The sequence below is a fragment of the Cervus canadensis genome, chromosome 4 (assembly GCF_019320065.1).
Source record: "Cervus canadensis isolate Bull #8, Minnesota chromosome 4, ASM1932006v1, whole genome shotgun sequence".
In the NCBI taxonomy this organism is placed as follows: Eukaryota; Metazoa; Chordata; class Mammalia; order Artiodactyla; family Cervidae; genus Cervus; species Cervus canadensis.
Window position 1 is genome coordinate 29,855,744 of NC_057389.1, and position 17,949 is coordinate 29,873,692.

Sequence of the window (17,949 nt, forward strand, 5' to 3'; positions counted from 1 at the left end):
GTATAGCTTTCCTTTTCTCCTTTGCCTTTTGCTTCTCTTCTTTTCTCAGCTATTTGTAAGGCCTCCTAGACAACCATTTTACCTGTTTGCATTTCTTTTTCTTGGGGATGATCTTGATCACTGCCTCCTGTCCAATGTCAGAAACCTCCATCCATAGTTCTTCGGGCACTCTGTCTATCAGATCTAATCCCTTCAATCTATTGTAATATGTGCTCTAATTCTTTGCCTAATTCTTGACTGTTCCTTTGCAGAAGGAAATGGAGATAAAGATTCTGCATGGGATGCTGCTGCTGCTGCTGCTAAGTTGCTTCAGTCGTGTCCGACTCTTAGCGACCCCATGGACTGCAGCCCACCAGGCCCCTCCACCCATGGGATTTTCCAGGCAAGAGTACTGGAGTGGGGTGCCATTGCCTTCTCCGCTGCATGGGATGAACAGGCAATAAAGTTGCCTGATCATCATGCAGGAAATGGAGGGAAGCTTCAGTTAGAGACCTGCCTGCAGCCCCACCTGGACAATCAGCTTGAGAAACTGAGTCATCTGACCTCACCCTCCTCATCTGTAAAACAGATATCAGCCTGCACAAGTGATCTGAACACGGCTTCCTGCCTCAAAATTCTGCCTTGGTTCTACTAAATGATTCCTCTTCTCTTAAGTGATCAGGTCAACCTAAATGCTGTTGACTTTGATTCCTCCTCCTGGTCTGCCTTCTGATGCAATGGTCAGAACCAAGGGACTGGTAATTCCATGGTGGTGCCGTGGTTAGGACCCTGCACTTCCCCAGCTGGGGGCCCAGGTTCAACCCCTAGTCTGGGAACTAAGATCCCTCAAGCCTTGCAGTGCAGCCAAAAAAGGAAAAAAAGGCATCAAGAGACCAACTTCTCAGAAGATGGCAGGTGTTTCTGTAGTCTCATCATCAGACCCCTTCCTTCCCACCTCACCTCCACCTCTCTCCTCCTCTCTCCTTGAAATAGCCCCTTCAACTCCAGCCCTGCAAAAAATTCTACACTTCTCCCTTTTCTAAAAACTGAAGGTGTGGTGAATTTGAAGATTCACGTTATAGGCAGGACAGGAGGAGGTCTCCATCCTAACACAGCTTTCGTATTTCCAGACAGGGCCCACGATGGTGAAAACTCGGAAAAGTCCCTCCAGACACATACTGAACGTGTCCTTTCTTAGCTGGTTCTCACATCCACCCCAGTGTCACACACACCATTCTGCTGAATTTCTAGGGGAGTTTAAATGTAGGTGTGCTACTTTTCCCCTACTGCTGAGCTTCTCTACAACATGCAACATCAGATTAAATCACACGAGTGTAAGTAGTAATGGGCATAATTATTGACATTAGGAGAAGCTGATTTTTAGGACAAAACTTTTTGTCTCATTAAATGTGGAACTATTCTGATGGTATCTATAAGGAGGTCCATTAGGGAGCAGACTGAGTCCTATCTAAAATGTTCACCACAAAAAGGATAAGCTGCATTTTTCTAACACTGAGAAGAGAAGCTTGGAGCATGGAATTAAACGTTTCCCATTCACTGTCTTATTAAAAAGCAAAACCAAGAACTTCACAGTGATAAAGGTAAAACTGCTTCTCCAGCCATTTTCAGGAGATGAGAAATGCACTGAGTTGTTTTGAGTTAACTTTCTCATCATGAGCCCTCGTAAAGAGCACTGGTTAGTAAGACAATAAATGAGCATGTTTTAATTAGAAAATGTGGAATCCAAGCACTTTTGCAGGAAAGAAGATGATAGCTGGAAAGAGACATCAGGGGACTAATAAAAGTTAAGATGCATTCAGTGGCCACAGTGAACTCCAAGGTAAAGTCGTGGGACGTTTGAGAAGTGAACCAGAGAGGGTGATGAATCAGAAGGGGATGGGAATTACTCAGTGGAACTTATTCTTTCTACTTCATAATGGAATCAGTTGTAAACCCCCTGCTGTGTCCAGGCAAGTGAGGTAACCGATACTCTTGAACCTCCCATACTCCCAACCCTGGCCAGGACTGTGTGCCCAGAGGAGAAAATAATGCATTTAGGCAGCAAGAAAAAGCAGCTAGGCTGGGACACAGCTAGCACTGAACTTGGCCTGGGTTTTCTTGTCTTTTTTTTCAGCCTGCCAGCTCTCTATCTTACCATCTAACACCGTCTAACACCATGGTGTTCGGTTATGGCCACACCCTTCTTTCTGGTATCTGGTCCTCACAGGCATATGATCCAGGCCTAATCAGACAATATGGTCCATGCTCCAGACCTCCAGACTGGGTCTGCTGTGGGCATGGGATTCTAGTTGAGTTCCTGGGAGTTTCCTTGAAATATGAAGAGGAAATCCTTTTTCTGCAGTTTCTAAGCTATGAGAACAGAGCCCACGGTTCCCACAGAGATCTCACAAAAGGACACCTGCTTAAGAATGACGTTAGGAAACAGAAAAACAGCTGAGAGACAGAGAGAGAGGCCTAGTGCCTGAGTTCAAGTCCACGAATCAAGTTCTGCCTGAGTTTTGATTCTGTCCCACACCCTGCATTACCCCTAGTTGTATCTTCCTGACAGGGCTCCCACCTGGATAACATAAAGTGTCTAAAACAGTGCTTGGCACAAGGCAGGCATTTAAGAGATGACAATGACTAAAGACCAAAGCAGAAACAGCGTTCAGTCCGTCCGCACAGTGTAAAGATTTTCAACATGGCCACCATCTCTCCTCGCATGGACTCAGAAGTTTAGAAGCTGGACAAGATGATCTCTGCCCTTCTCTGCCTTTGGACAAACGAAAGTCTTCAATATTTTATAGAAAATAAACACATGTTTAACTTTTAAAAAATGATTAAATATTACCAAACACTATTTCCAAATAGAAATCAAGTCACTTGCTAATATCTGCAGGGTTTGTGTGGAGCGCTCTTGTCAAACTCATTCACAGAACATCGTGGGCAAATTGTCAGGTCTTCAAGACACCTTGTCTCTGACAAAATCCCATTACTGTGCTCTTCAAACTGCCTTCATACTTTTGTTCCACCTTCCAGTAACTGATACTCTCCTTTTTCTAATTATTTCGATAAATTCAAAGCCATCCCCGGTGTCTCCCTTTCCAAGACATCACATGCAGTAAGTCCTCAGATCTGCGGAGGGTCTTAACACCGGACTAGAGAGATTTAACTCATTGGGTTTTGGCGAAAGAGAGAAGAGGTCACTCTGGGTCAGTGAAAATGCAAAAGCTGAGCTGCACCAGCTTCCGAGCCATGGGCTGAGTACCTCCTCTCAGATTGTTGGCAGCATTAGATATAAAGTGCATAATAAATGTAATGCAGTTGAATCATCCTGGAACCATCCCCCCACTCCTACCCCCGGTCTGTGGAAAAACTGTCTTCCACAAAATTGGTCCCTGGTGCCAAGAAGTTTGGGGACCATGGAACTAAGGTAACTAAGAAAGCACTAAAGCTGAACACAAAACACCCACACCGCAGGACCCCACTGTCAGAGGGTTTTTACATTTATTATCTCACTTTACTAAGCTGGCTTTCCCCAGGGTCCCACCAAATGCTTAAAAGTGCCTCATATCACCTTATGCTTTCTTATTCCCTGTTCCAAAGTGCAGTGGAGAGGGTCTGGGTTGATAAGAGATTTAAAAAGGCACAAAGACTAAGTTTCCCATTTAAAATTCTTATCTAAGCACATATCCATGCAAGAGGAAGAACATTTCCTACCTTCTTCCTAGAACCGGATTTTATATCCAGTCCTTCAAGTAATTGCAAAATAATAATAACAAGCTTTTAATTGTCATATCGTTGGTGTGCAACATCTTGACAGGAGGACTAATTGTTGAGCAGTGGACTTAGGGATGCTCCAACCCAGCTTATGCCTTTTTAACAAATTGAAATATAATTTTAGAACCATCTCACAAATAAAAAAAGGAAGTGCTACTCATTCTCTTTCGAAATATAAGGCAGGCATGCACAGCTAAAACACTGAGGACAGAAATTGGAAGCACTTGCTGATTTTTCAAACAATTACTCTGAGCAAGAAATGATTCTGTAAGGAATTAAAAACACATGATTTTGAGGCTGATTCTCTGTGGTTAATGTTGTCATAAAAATGGATTATTTGCATACAAGACTTAGGGAACATTCTGAAACTGGCGAGTTTTAGAGGGGAAAGAAAGATATCTTAGAAAAAGTGCTTCACGTTGTTTCAGCTCCCTTATCATCCAAAGGATGCAGTCCTAGCTGAACACACTGGCTGAGTGTCTCGTGATGGGCTGCGATTCCGGGGACATAAGATCCCCAATCACGAAGGCAGGCCAAACCGAGACTAATAAATCAAAGGGAGCTTCAGAAAGGGTGCAGAGCCTACCGCCCCTGCCTGGGAGAACCAGGAGTGCCTTATCTAGCTTCTGTGAAAAGAAAAAGATCATTGCCAGCCAGAATTAGAAAAGCCTCGCACTCCATCAAGTCTCTCCCATCTGAGCCAGATAAAATATCCTCTGGGGAGGCTTCAGGAAATGCCCCGAGGGAATGACAGTTGATATTAGCTGAATGGGTGAAAGAGCACAGACAGAGATGGAAATACTGGGCTTTTTTCAACTGTGAACCTAACCCAAGAGTCTTTGACATTTACACAGACTCAGGGCAGAGTCTTGCACTTCCAAGGCATGACCGCAAGGTGGCCTCAGTCTGTAATAGGGTCCCCGTAGTCCAGGCTGCGGAGGGACGGCTTTTAAAAAACACAAAACATCCTTCTACCCAGAGGCTTCCCTGTGGTAACTCATAAATAAGAAGTTCAAGTCCCCAGAGCTTTAATAAACTTAACAAGGTTTTAATTTTATAGCGGGAGACACATTTTAAAAGCTGAGCCCTCCTTGTAGACGTCTACCTTCAAGTATGTTTCCAAGTTTGCAAACCATGCCAAGAACAGACTAGAGTGGTCTTAAATAAGACACAATGCTTGTTTCTTTCTTAATGCACCTTGTAATTTGCACACGAGCCACAACACTTTATTTTCTTATTAATGGGTTTGAGTGTGTTTAACACCGCAAGCCATAAATAGCAGAGCAATGGATTAGACCAGGTTCTCTTTATTTTCCTGCCAATTGTCAGAAAGTGATGTGGGGTACGGGATACCCCTGCTTACTGGGTTTTCCCTACCACTCACCAACACCCCCCCAACTCTGCCTCCCGCCTCTAACCAAGAACCAACCCCCTGTCTCCATCTGCCAAGAAAAAAAAGAAAAAAGACACAGTCTGGTTTCTCATTGGAGAGTGTGCCTATTGAGCAGTTCAGTTATTGAGATTAATAAGCTGCCAGTTTCCAAGGAAGACTAAGAAAACTACAAAATTAAAGTGCACTGCAACGTGAAATGCTGCTGGTGGCCAGGCGGGATCATGGTGTCAAAAAGGCAAGGTAAAGCTATAAACTAAGGTTGAGTTTGAAAAGCTAACCTAAAGGTCTCATTAATTTCCATGTTGCTTCTGATGAGAATTTAGAGAGGGCATAATGTTTTGCAATATGGAGAAATCATGCTGCCTATTGATTTGAAAAGTGCTAGAATGCATTTGGTTCACACAGAATGAATTCTAGTTTTACACCTCACTCAAAAACGTTAAAAAAAAAAAATGGGGGGTGGGTGGGAAGCAAACAGGTTACCTTGGTTTAATATTCTCAAGATCAAGCTTGTCAGGATTCTGTCAGAAAATTAATCCTTAGGTAGAGAAATCAATCTGAGAACAAGTGGAGAAGAGTCTTTAGGTTCAGCATGGTGGGGATGTTTCCACAATCTCATTGCTTCTCCATGAAAATCTTATTTCCTAAAGGTCATTAGGCTTGATTCCCCAATATGCACTCCCCATAAAGCTTCCAGATGAGGCTAAGATTACTTGGTCTTGAAGATAAAAAGTAGGTTTTCTGAAATGCTGATACACAAATTCCTGGGATTCCTTCTGCCACTTGTCAAGCCCAACATGCTCCATTCTTGGTCAGAGCACTTCCTGGGTGCTCATCACAACTTGCTGAGTGTCCCTACACGAACGATGACCAAATGGCCATCCAGCATACTCAAGGCAGTGTGGCTTTCTCCAGCCAATCTGGCAAAGTCTTGTTTGGAAGACAAACCTCCTGCAAATCACAGAGCTAAAAAAAGTAGCAGTGCTTCCTATTTCTGCAGCTTCAATTGACTCTTGCATGTTATGGTGTGCAGAGCATTAAACCTCTGAACTCAGCTCACACGTAGCCCATGCTGTTGCTACTATGGACCTTCAAGCCTTCAGATATACCATTCTGGGTGGCTACCAGTCTTGCAGAGCTGAAGACAAGGGTCCCTTATATTTTGCCTGGCTTATGATTTTGTCAGTGACCAACTCTTGGTCCAGTCACAGACTGGGATTCATCCCTCAGATCATTTCTTCCCTCACATCACTTATAATGCCTTAACTTCATGATTTCCACCACCTGGGTAAATTTTAATTGGATAATAAGTATCATTTTGTTTTGTTTCGTTCTTCTAGTTTCAAAGACATTGTCATGTGATGGGAGTGTGGCACGTGAAGTCAGGTAGACCCAAGTTTCAATCCCAGTCCTGCCACCTACTTATTTGGAGATGTGCAGGTAATTTCATCTCCTCAAGTCTCAGTTTCAATTTATTTAAAATAGGGATAAGTAACATATACTCAGCAGAAGAGTTAAAGGCTTCAATGGGATCATGCCTGTAAAACTAAGTATTGAGCAAAAACTATTTGATAAAGTTATTCACAGAACTATACAATCATGTAGAATAACTAAGTTGAACAAAATTTCTGGAGAGTTTTTTTTTTTTTTTTTTTTAAGAGAAAAATCAACTGCTGAGAACTTTGGATACAGTGAAAGTGAAAAGTGAAAGTGAAAGTCGCTCAGTCGTGTCTGACTCTTTGTCAGACTATACATGGACTATACAGTCCACGGAATTCTCAAGGCCAGAATACTGGAGTGAGTAGCCTTTCCCTTCTCCAGGGGATCTTCCCAACCCAGGGATGGAACCCAGGTCTCCCGCATTGCAGGCAGATTCTTTACCAGCTGAGCCACAAGGGAAGCCCAAGAAAACGAGTTGGATACACTCACTATGCTATTATTTGTAAATGGATGTGCTTCTGTGTTACATATATTATTTTAAAATCAAAATAAGTCTGGCTAATAACAGCGACTCAATACTCTTGTTGCCTCAGAGATTTAAGAGGTGGAAAACTGAACTTGTTTTCTAAGTGACATTACTAGTCACTCAGCCTCTTAAGTCAAAAAACTGGGTATTGTGCTCACGCCTGCCTAACCTACATCCTGACATTCCGGCCATCATTAATTTTACTGATTCTACCTTTAGTACATTCCCCATAACTCTGAACGTTCACCTTCTGGTCAGATTGGTAGGAGAAAGGCAGACAGCTCTGATACTGCAGCTATGGGGACCCTAATGGAAACTCCACCATTTTTCATCTTAACCATGACAGTATTCCCCAAATTGCACCCTCAGTCTTGCTATACCTCTCCCCAACCCTCTACCTATTAACCATAAGGCAGCTACCATAATTAAAAGCAAAACAAAGCCATTTATGCATTATTTCAGCCTTCTGTTTAAAAAGCTTTAATGATTTTTCACTGTTTTGGGGGAGAGTCCAAAATCTTGAAAGCAGCCCCAAACCACGCACTGTCCCGCCCTTGCCTGCCTTTCTCGTTTGCTGTCTCTTCCTGGAATCGTAGCACCACTTCTCCCAGTGGATCATGGTTTTTGCCACCAAGAACATTCTTTAAGTCTAATTAACACCTACTCATCCTTAGGGCTCAGCTTATATGCCGATTTCTCCTGAGTCTGGCTTCTCTATACCTCACATGGCACTTAATACATTTGTCATTGTAGGGTCACAGGCCTAATCTTTTGCTCACATTCTGTCTACAGCCTAGAATGTACAAAAAGACAAGGACTTGCTTTTCTTCTTCTTCAATGCCTGGCACCTGGTTGGGTCTCATAGATGTTTCTCTAATGAGTAATGGATGACCATTTCAAAAAGTAACTTGCAAACTTGTTTGTGGCTTGAGGATCTTGATGGCTATTCTGGTATTTTGGGGCAAAAGCAAACTCAGAGAGAAGTTTTGTTCTGCTTAGGGATTTTCTTTAGTGACCTGCTACCAGAGATAGATTCCGAGAAAGAAGCTTGCTTCAGCAAAATGCATGATGGAAGGAAAGTTAGGTTCTGTCACTGAGTTACTTTTTACTACTTTAGATGAAGAGATGCTGACTTCAGAAACTCCCAAAGAAGCAGCTGGTCAGAAAGACTCTTGACCTTGTTGCTCTCAGGATAGGAAGGAGGAGATAGGTGGTATCAACCCAGAATTACCCATGGACCTTGTTCTAAGACCTTCTGCAAGTAGGCTGAGAGAAAGATGGAAAGGAGAGTGATTTTGTAGACCATCCAGGCTGTTTGCAAACAGTTCCTCTGCCCTATGTTTTGTTTCTCTTGGCTTATATTATGGTTTACACATGAACTGATTGTTTTGGGTAGTAGGCATTTATATGCATTTTTTATTTATATGGTTAACATTGATACAGAACTTTCCTTATAAGCTTTTTTTGTCTTGTGTTAAATTCCAAATTTGTACAGTACTGTGTTCTGGCTATGCCTCCTTAACCAGCACCTTGATTCTACTTGTTACAGAACAAAAAGTGGAAAAAGCACAGTCCAGGGAAGATCTAACGTGCCTCATTAAGACTGATGAGAACATTAACGAGCAATGCAGGGGGCAAGGGCTTGTTCCTTGCTGGTCTAAAAAAAACACCTTGGATTTGGCTTGGAGTCTCTGGGGTGGCAGAATGCCTATCCATCGCCTTCCAGAGTTATGAAATTCTTCCATCATGCCCAGAAGTCTAGATTAATGAGATCGGGGGTGATAAAGTTTTGTTTGTAAGTTTCCATTGCACTTTCACAGTTGATGACTACATCATAATCAGCCTCCAGAATGTCTTGCCTTCAGTGGTTCTCTCTCTCGGATGTGGTTAATCAATTCTTATTTGATATGAAAGACACAAATGGGAATCCTAGTATGATATCATTACCCTAACTTAAGAGCTTCCATTCCCTACATTTGCTCGTTGGGTAAGAAAATGACACCATTAAACTAACAATATTTCAGCATTTGAGTGAGTGAAATTGTTCAGTTCTACAGTTTCCAAGACTATACGGAAAAATCACTGAAGAATGGGAACAAATGATGCCACAATCTTTGATTTTTTTTCTCCACTGTCTATTAGGTAAAACTCTTATTTATCCTTCCAAACCCAGCTCAAACAGCCCCTCAGCTGGAAAACTTTTCCTGAACATCTGGAATAGCTAATTATGATGTCAACTGTTCAACCACTGTAACTTACAGACTTCCATTACTGTGAACTCTGCACGATCTTTCTGTTTATGTGCCTATCTCCTTTTTTAGGCTGTATGAGCTCTAAGGGAAGAATACGTGTTTTAATCATAATCTTTCCAGTACCTAACATAGCACTTAGTATTTTCAAGAGACTCAGTAAATATTTGCTAATAAGAGACTGAATAAATAATATCTAAAAGAGAAACATAAAGTTCAACAATTCAATACAAGACCAGTTGCACATCCAAATAATATGTATTCAGTTCTATGGATGGAATTTCAAATATCTGGGTTTGATTTTAGTAATGGCCCATCTCAAGGGACTTACATTCTCTAATTCTTGGCCCTTGAATGTACTGATCAGAGAACATCTGATACTGTTCTTGCCATCTCATAGGCTTCAAGGTTTTGGCCATTTTATTAACTCTTCAAGCTTGCTTCCTCTAAAAGCATTGAGAAACTCCAATCCTAGGAGAAATTCTAAGTATTCTAATAACCTGAAGAAGGACTTGACAGGTTGGGAGGCATGTTCTGGGAGAACTTCAGGAGAACAGGCAGGGGATATGCTTGGTTTGCTGGTCCTCTCCCCCAGATCTTTTCAAGGGAAATATTTATTGCCAATCACATCAGAATGTGATGGATGATAGGAGATACCCTCATGCAGTGTATGTGTTCTCATCACCAATGAGAGACTCTGTGAGGAGTGGACATTCTGATGGATCTTTCCCTGATGATGTGACAATCAAGGCAATAATTGTAGGTCTGTGATCAGATATCTCAACATCTTATTTTATGTGTAGAAATCACCAGAGTTCCATCCAATGTGACTCATAATTTACCATCTCACTGAAGCTTTAGACTGGACATTGAACAACAGACTGGTTCCAAATAGGAAAAGGAGTACGTCAAGGCTGTATATTGTCACCCTGCTTATTTAACTTATATGCAGAGTACATCATGAGAAATGCTGGGTTGGAGAAAACACAAGCTGGAATCAAGATTGCTGGGAGGAACATCAATAACCTCAGATATGCAGATAACACCACCCTATGGCAGAAAGTGAAGAAGAACTAAAGAGCCTCTTGATGAAAGTGAAAGAGGAGAGTGAAAAAGTTGGCTTAAGGCTCAACATTCGGAAAACTAAGATCATGGCATCCGGTCCCATCACTTCATGGCAATTAGATGGGGAAACAGTAGAAACAGTGGCAGACTTTATTTTTTTGGGCTCCAAGATCACTGTAGATGGTGATGGCAGCCATGAAATTAAAAGACTCCTTGGAAGGAAAGTTATGACCAAGCTAGACAGCATAATGAAAAGCAGAGACATTACTTTGTCAACAAAGGTCCGTCTAGTCAAGCCTATGGTTTTTCCAGTGGTCATGTATGGATGTGAGAGTTGGACTATAAAGAAAGCTGAGCACTGAAGAATTGATGCTTTTGAACTGTAGTGATGGAGGAGACTCTTGAGAGCCCCTTAGACTGCAAGGAGATCCAACTAGTCCATCCTAAAGGAGATCAGTCCTGGGTGTTCGTTGGTAGGACTGATATTGAAGCTGAAACTCCAATACTTTGGCCACCTCATGTGAAGACCTGACTCATTTGAAAAGACCCTCATGCTGGGAAAGATTGAGGGCAGGAGGAGAAGGGGATGGCAGAGGATGAGATGGTTAGATGGCATCACCGACTCGATGGATATGGGTTTGGGTGGACTCTCGGAGTTGGTGATGGACAGGGAGGCCCCGGCATGCTGCAGTTCATGGGGTCGCAAAGAATTGGACATGACTGAGTGACTGAACTGAACTGAACTGAAGCTTTAGAATGCTTGCAAGTTATTTTGACCCCCCAGTCTACACTCTGAATTTTTAAAATGGTGACAACAATGATTTCTTCCTACTTCACTGAAGTGCTTCCGGGTTTGATTGGGACAGTACATTTAGACCACTAACACTGGCATAGACAAAGTGCACAATGAAAACTGGTTGGTATTGGTGATGGTAGTGCTCTTTTTTCCTTTTTTCTTCTTTTTCCCAATATCTACTACATTTCTCCTACCCTTTCTCCTTCTCCTCCATCTTATCCACTGTGCATAGCCTCATGTCTCACAACTATTAATATTTTTCAAGTAATGGTCTGTTAACATGAAAATAGACTGACTAGTACCCAACAAACTCTACGGCAGTTCATAAATATAAGGGAAAAAAAGCAAATCTTATCCAGTCTTAAAGACCACCACCAACTATGAACATATCCTGAGTTAAGCCTGGTGGACCAGTTAGCTTTCAGCCTGGAACCCTTCCATAAAGCTACTTATTAGTGGATTATTATATCAATGCAAATGTTTAAACCTATCTATTATATATAATATATGCATATAGTTTCTATTGAGTTTACTTATTGTAAGCCTTAGAGATTAAGAATGCAGGCATGGTTACAAATCACCTACACTGGTTAGAAAATAAAATGCATTAAAGTTTGAAGTGACTATAGTGACAATGGTGTTCAACGTATTCGAGATCTTAATAACACAAAAATATTAGAGATAAGAAACAACATGGCTTGCATAATTATTTCCAGCTGCATGCAGAAAATTCACTGGCCATTACCAGAAAGATTACAGATCATTTTTGTCTTTTATTAAACCTAAGTTATTAAAGTTTAAAAACTATGTGAGAACTTTCTGAAGGTTCAATATGAATGAGCCCCATTCTCTGTTTAGTCTCCATGGTTCTTCTGGGCTAGGAGACAGTGACCACTGAAGCACACACACCGTGAAAGTGCCTGGGGATGGAAAAACAGGACCATTCCGATATCTGGTCAACTCACTGCCAAGTACATTGTAGCCTGCCACGCTGTGACCAGTGCCCCTTCCTTCAGGTCACTAAGGGTGATTTTGGAAGACCAGAAGCAAAGGTGAGAAAAGGACAGAAGCAAATGCAAAACAAAACAAAGCCAGGCCTGGAGATCACTTTCAAACTCTTCCCTTTCAACATAAATGCTGCCCCTTTTTCCTTGTTTGTTTTTTTCTACATTGTTGTTTGCCCCTCAGGCATCAAGCTGTTAAAGTGTGTACAGGAGGGATTAAAGAGAGACTGCATGTTGGATGAAATATAAATTAAAATTATACTTCTGTCAGTCTGGAATCGGGGATTGTTTCTCAAGGTCTCCCCAAACACTTAATTTCAAATGAGTCTTCATTTATTACTTCAGGAAAGGCTAAATGCATAATTTATCAGCAGCTTTCAGTCAATATACCCTTATAAGCATGTTTCCCATGAGCCTTTGTGTAAAAATATGTTATGCTAATTCTATTAGTTGGGTACACAGGAGCTATGGAAGAAAGTAAACACGCATTAAAAGGAGACACATGTGAACAAAAGAAATACCTATCAACCTGCTGTCCAGGGTGGAATTACCAAGGGAACAGCTGGCGTTGGCCAGCTTGTCCCACAGGGTAGGCGGGGTTTTCACCCCACTAGAGCTCTGCGCCCCCCGAGGCTCAGGGCGGGTGAGGCAGGAAGGAGGCGCGTGGGATCACGATGGGGACTCACCGGGTCTCCAGCGGCACGTTGCTATTCAGCACCCAGCTGTCCTGAAGCTGAACGGACTCGGGCGTGGTGGCCAGGTCATTGGGCGCGGGGGCCGGGGCGTGGATCTGACTCCGCCGGTTGGTCAGCGAGTTCCTGTTGAGGGAGTTGGCGGACGAGTGGTGATGGGACAGCGTGTGGTTGTGCGGGGGTGGCAGAGGGGGCCTCAGAGTCGACTGGCTGTGGTGGTTTGGAGGACCTGGAAAAAAAGGAGGAGAAATGGCCGTCAGGCGCTGCCGGACGCCGCCGCGCACACTCCACCTGGAACCAAAGCCTTGATACTGACAAGTGCTGAACATCGCCAACCGGAAACGCAGGTAAGACTACATCAAGCATCCCAGGGTCAGTTACTAATAAACAGTACGCCTTGATTTGCCTTTAGGTAGGCATCAAATGATGAATCAGAAGCTAGGTTAGCAAAACCAGGCTGGTGAGGGCTGACCAGTGGGAATTATTTGAAACATTAATTCCACAAGGAAAGTCATGTGACATTCAAGGTTGACCACTGTTGTAACAAGTTCCCAGCCCATTTCCTGGTAAGCCAGGATACTCCATACATTCTTTAAACAATGTCCAAAAAGAGGGGAGGGGTGGACTTCCCTGCTGGTCCATGCTGTAGGATGCATGGGTTCGATCCCTGGTCAGGGAACTCCTACATGTGGTGAAGTGTGGCCAAAATAAAGATGAAAAGAAATAACGGTATGGCATCTTTCTGAAGGTATAAGAATATGGCATACTGGAAGTCAGGGGGTAGCAAGTTTAAACACCTATCAGGGGCCAGGCAGGAAAGTGAAGTGGATTGGGGTGAACGGGAGCAGGTAGGGAACAGCCTTCACTCAGATCAAGGCTCACGTGGCTGTTTAGGGGTTAGAGATCAACGCAACTAATCTTCCAGTTTTTCTAGGAAAGCTGAAGATCTGGACTTTTAGAGTTTTTAAAAAAATATTGATGATGAAAATATATATGTGTGGGTTTTGGGTATGTGTATTTATATATATATACACACACACATATATATGTATACACACACATATATATATTTTTTATATACACACACACATTTATACATACATATGCCTACATATGACTTCCCTGGTGGCTCAGATGGTAAAGAATCTGCCTGCAATGTGGGAAACCCTGGTTCGATCCCTGGGTCAGGAAGATTCCCTGGAGAAGGGAATGGCAACCCACTCCAGTATTCTTGCTGGAGAATTTCATGGGCAGAGGAGCCTGGTGGACTACAGTCCATGGGGTCTCAAAGAGTCAGACACAACTGAGCAACTGACACTTTTACTTTCATGTTTATACACATTCACATGTATATATGTATACCTTTTTAAAAATGAGAGTCAACAAAATGCACCTATGAGCTCACTCAGATAGGGGCTTGATAACATCTGTCCTCTGAGACATGAACCCTGAGGACTTGGTCTCTGGAGAAGGTCAGGGTTGATGTTTTCAAACTGTGACCCTTACTCAAAATTGCATCCTAGTTTCTAATCTTGAAATCCTCCATCCTTGCAGGAAAAAACACACAAAAGACAACCACACCCCTCTACATATTCCCCTGTAAATATGACCAAGGATGACAATCCCATCCACGGTCTTCCTGGCAATCCATTCTCCATCTACAAAGTGAAATATTTTAAGCGTAATGAAAATGAAAGCAGTTCACTATGCAACGCAAGCCTATAATTTGGTTTTAATGGCTGCTGAAACATGACTTTTAATTTGTGTCCTTTGAGAAAGTTTATTTTTTGAAGCCTCCAGTCGGGCTTGGCAGCCCACCAGGTGACTGCCGAGCCTTGTCATTTTGGCCCCTGCCAACTTTGAAAATCCTCAGCCCCTGCTGTCCTGGCTCTAAGAAGTTGGCTCAAGTCATTTAAACAAGCAATTTGACACAAATTTCAACTACTTGTCTCCTTATGTGGCCAGGCTACATCTCCAAAAGGTGTAATCTACATTCCATGGCTCCTGGGAAGCTTGCAGAAACGTTCTGAGAGAAAGGCAACATGTCAAGAAGATACTAGGTTTGGGGAGCATCGTGACCATTGCAAACAGGAAAGAAAAATACAGAGGAAAGTGGTTCCTCGAAGGTTGTGTCTCTGGGCTGAAATTACTTGGGTGATTTTTTTGGGGGGGGGGTTGTGTATGGAAAAAGACTAAAACTAAAACCCAGTGGGAAATGCCACCATACAGTTGTATAGATTTTTAAATCATGTCCTCCAAATGAACCTGTTAATTCGTATTTTCCATTCTGCACCACTGACATTTTAAATATAACTTTGAGGGAGTTTCATTGCTGTAGCAGGCTATTATATTTTCTGGCATTGTTGTCTGTCTTGCAATGTATTATTATATAGTTATTTAGCATTTGTCTGTCTCGTATTAGTGGAAAGAGGGGAGAAGAGGGGGTGAAATGATGTAATAATGATCCTTCAGAGATGCTATCTAAGCCCCTCACACAAGGTTAATGAATTCTCATGCCTTTCTTTCTCCCCCTCTCAACTCCCATCCAAGTGGTGTCATTATTCTCCATTAGTTAGGTAATTATGAGCCTTGCCTCGGGAAGGCGAGATGAATCAGAGTACAAGCAAGAACCCCCCCTCCCCAGCCCCAAGCCCTAACTTTCCGTCTCCCTCGGCCCTCAGCCCCCACCCTCCAGCTACACCCTCCCGAAGTACAAAGAGGCTATGTGAGGGATTTCACTCACTAAGTGGGACACCAGGACCCTCCTGCTTCCTGTCCGTTCACCCCGAGCTGAGATTGCTCTGCCTGCTCCAGCCTGGGTGGTCCTTTCCCGTCCATCTGTGTTCCGTGTGGGTGGAATTCCTGTGGTTGTCTTCCAGCGGACACAGCTGGTAGGGGTGCCCAGGGGGGAACGGAAGCACCCACCTGGGTGTTGTGTGGCATGTTTCCAACAGACAGAGGGTGAGTTTTCCAGTTAATTGCAAGACATGTCAAATTCTCCATTTCTCCTTAAGAGAAGGCCTAGGGTTTCATGGTGGGCTGGGAGTGGGGGGTGGGGGGCGGGGGTTGAGGATTGGAGAAGGACCAACAGGAGAAGATAGACAAATACTCAACTCTCCACTCACCTGGCATGCCTATAAAGCCACAAGCTCTTTGCATATAAATCAAATGACCATTGCAACAACAGCACAGCGGTCCCCCATCCTCAGTATTGAAGGATGCTCTCCTTATACTGTTGCTCTTTCCCACTGTGACACTGGTCGTATTTGCTCATTTATCTATCTATTCAAAACTCAAACTTTTGAACTAGGTGCAGGAGCTAGAAGGAAAAGACAGTGACACCAAAGAGAGGCAAATGCTGTCACCGGGGATAAACATGATGGTGCAGGAGCATCCGCAGGGGGTTAGGAGATGATATCTAAAGAATCGGGTTCAAGGATCAAGTCTGCCCACTTTTGAGTTATGGGAACTTGGACCTCAGACATCATTTCTCTAAGTATCAACATCCTTATCTGTTAAATGATGAAAACAGCAGTAACTACCCATAAGGTTGCTGTGAAAGGTAGGGAGGAAGATGATTGTAAAGTGCTAAACATGCTACCTGATGGCTGGCAAGTTCCCCCCAAACTGCATGCTTGGTTCTCGGGAACAGAAGGATGGATAAAAGAGTAACTGCAGCTCTCAAGGAGCTCGGATTTAAGCAGAAAGAGTACGCGCAGAGTTCATCTCCCGAGGACAGGGGTCACAAACTGGCAGACCCTAAGCTGACTATTACCCAAAATTCAAGGTCAAGACTGTACATAGGGTTCCAGACTTCTGACTTCCCTTGAAAACAAATTGAAGATATCGAGTCTGTGTTCCCTCATGGCAACAACTGGATGGAGCCCAGCACCATTGGGTGGTCTTGTTTGCTTGCTTCTGTCATCAACCGGAACAACCCCTGTTACCTTCATCTGGTCAGATGTACGCATTTGTATCACTGGCTGGTAGACATTTACGCTTTTGGACGGCTGCCTGAACTCAGGGTTCCTTAGCGTTCTGTGTGGGTCCCGTATCTCTAATATAACAACACTTCTGCTCCAGTTAATGATCTCAAGCACTTTCTGTGTTTGTTTTTGTCGCAGTCATCCAATATGTTTGCTGGATGTAATGGTTTACTGTTTCAAAAAATGCACACAATGGCAAGCAGCATGCCTTACTGCTTTCTAGGAAGCTAAATGACATGAAAAAGTCATTCTCTAAGGCAAGTGTTGTCTTCAATCTGTGGTGAAACAAAGATGAATACCTCAGCTTGATGAAGGAAGCTTTCTTCATGTCCACTCCGAGTTCCACACATTTATTGGGCTTAATTCATGTGATCTTATTAATGGCTCTTCTATTACATAAATATGAAATCACACAGTAATATAATTGAGGCATGAATAACTATGTAGCATAAACACTTACATGGTATCAACCTAATAAGTGTGCTATTAGCAGCAAAAGGCAGCTGTCATTAAAATTACTGTGCTAACCTATTATACTGCACCTGATTTATCTCGAAGTCAGAAATCTGGAATTTGTTTTTAGGTGCTGTGTAGCTTTTAGTCCTAGGAAGGAGGAGTTATATATTGGTCCTATGTTAAAAGCTAGGGTGGGACAGATAGGAATCTGAGCAAAGATAAGTTAATTCATGGAGAAGGTGCTTTCTGTAGATTTAAAAATGAAGTGCTTGAATGAATGCTTAACTTGTACTGTTTGCTTATTTGGAATTGTTTGCTTGAACGGTCTATGCTTCTGAGGTTTTAGATGTGCTGTGGGACAGTTGCCAGCAATTCTGTTCCTGAAAGAGATGCTGTTCACATACTCTGTCCTTCCTAAATGCCAACTGGTTAACAGTGGAATCTTAAAAATAAAGCCATACGTCTTGATCAGGTCACAATATCAATTCCAACACAGTTGTCTGGGATCACAAAATTTTAGAGTATCAACTCTTTTTGTACAAAAATTTTTATGGAAGTATAGTTGAATTATAATATCACCTAA

At 42.7% G+C, this 17,949-nt stretch overlaps 1 protein-coding gene across 3 annotated transcripts in view; it reads right to left on the minus strand.

Moving 5' to 3' along the window:
- Window positions 1-17,949, minus strand: part of TENM2 (teneurin transmembrane protein 2) — a 1,360,160-nt gene that overhangs the window by 315,968 nt on the left and 1,026,243 nt on the right. For all 3 annotated transcript variants that reach the window (XM_043464766.1, XM_043464768.1, XM_043464767.1), the window contains one exon: window positions 12,919-13,153. In XM_043464766.1, coding sequence (XP_043320701.1) covers window positions 12,919-13,153 — 235 coding nt within the window. The remainder of the gene's footprint in view (window positions 1-12,918; window positions 13,154-17,949) is intronic.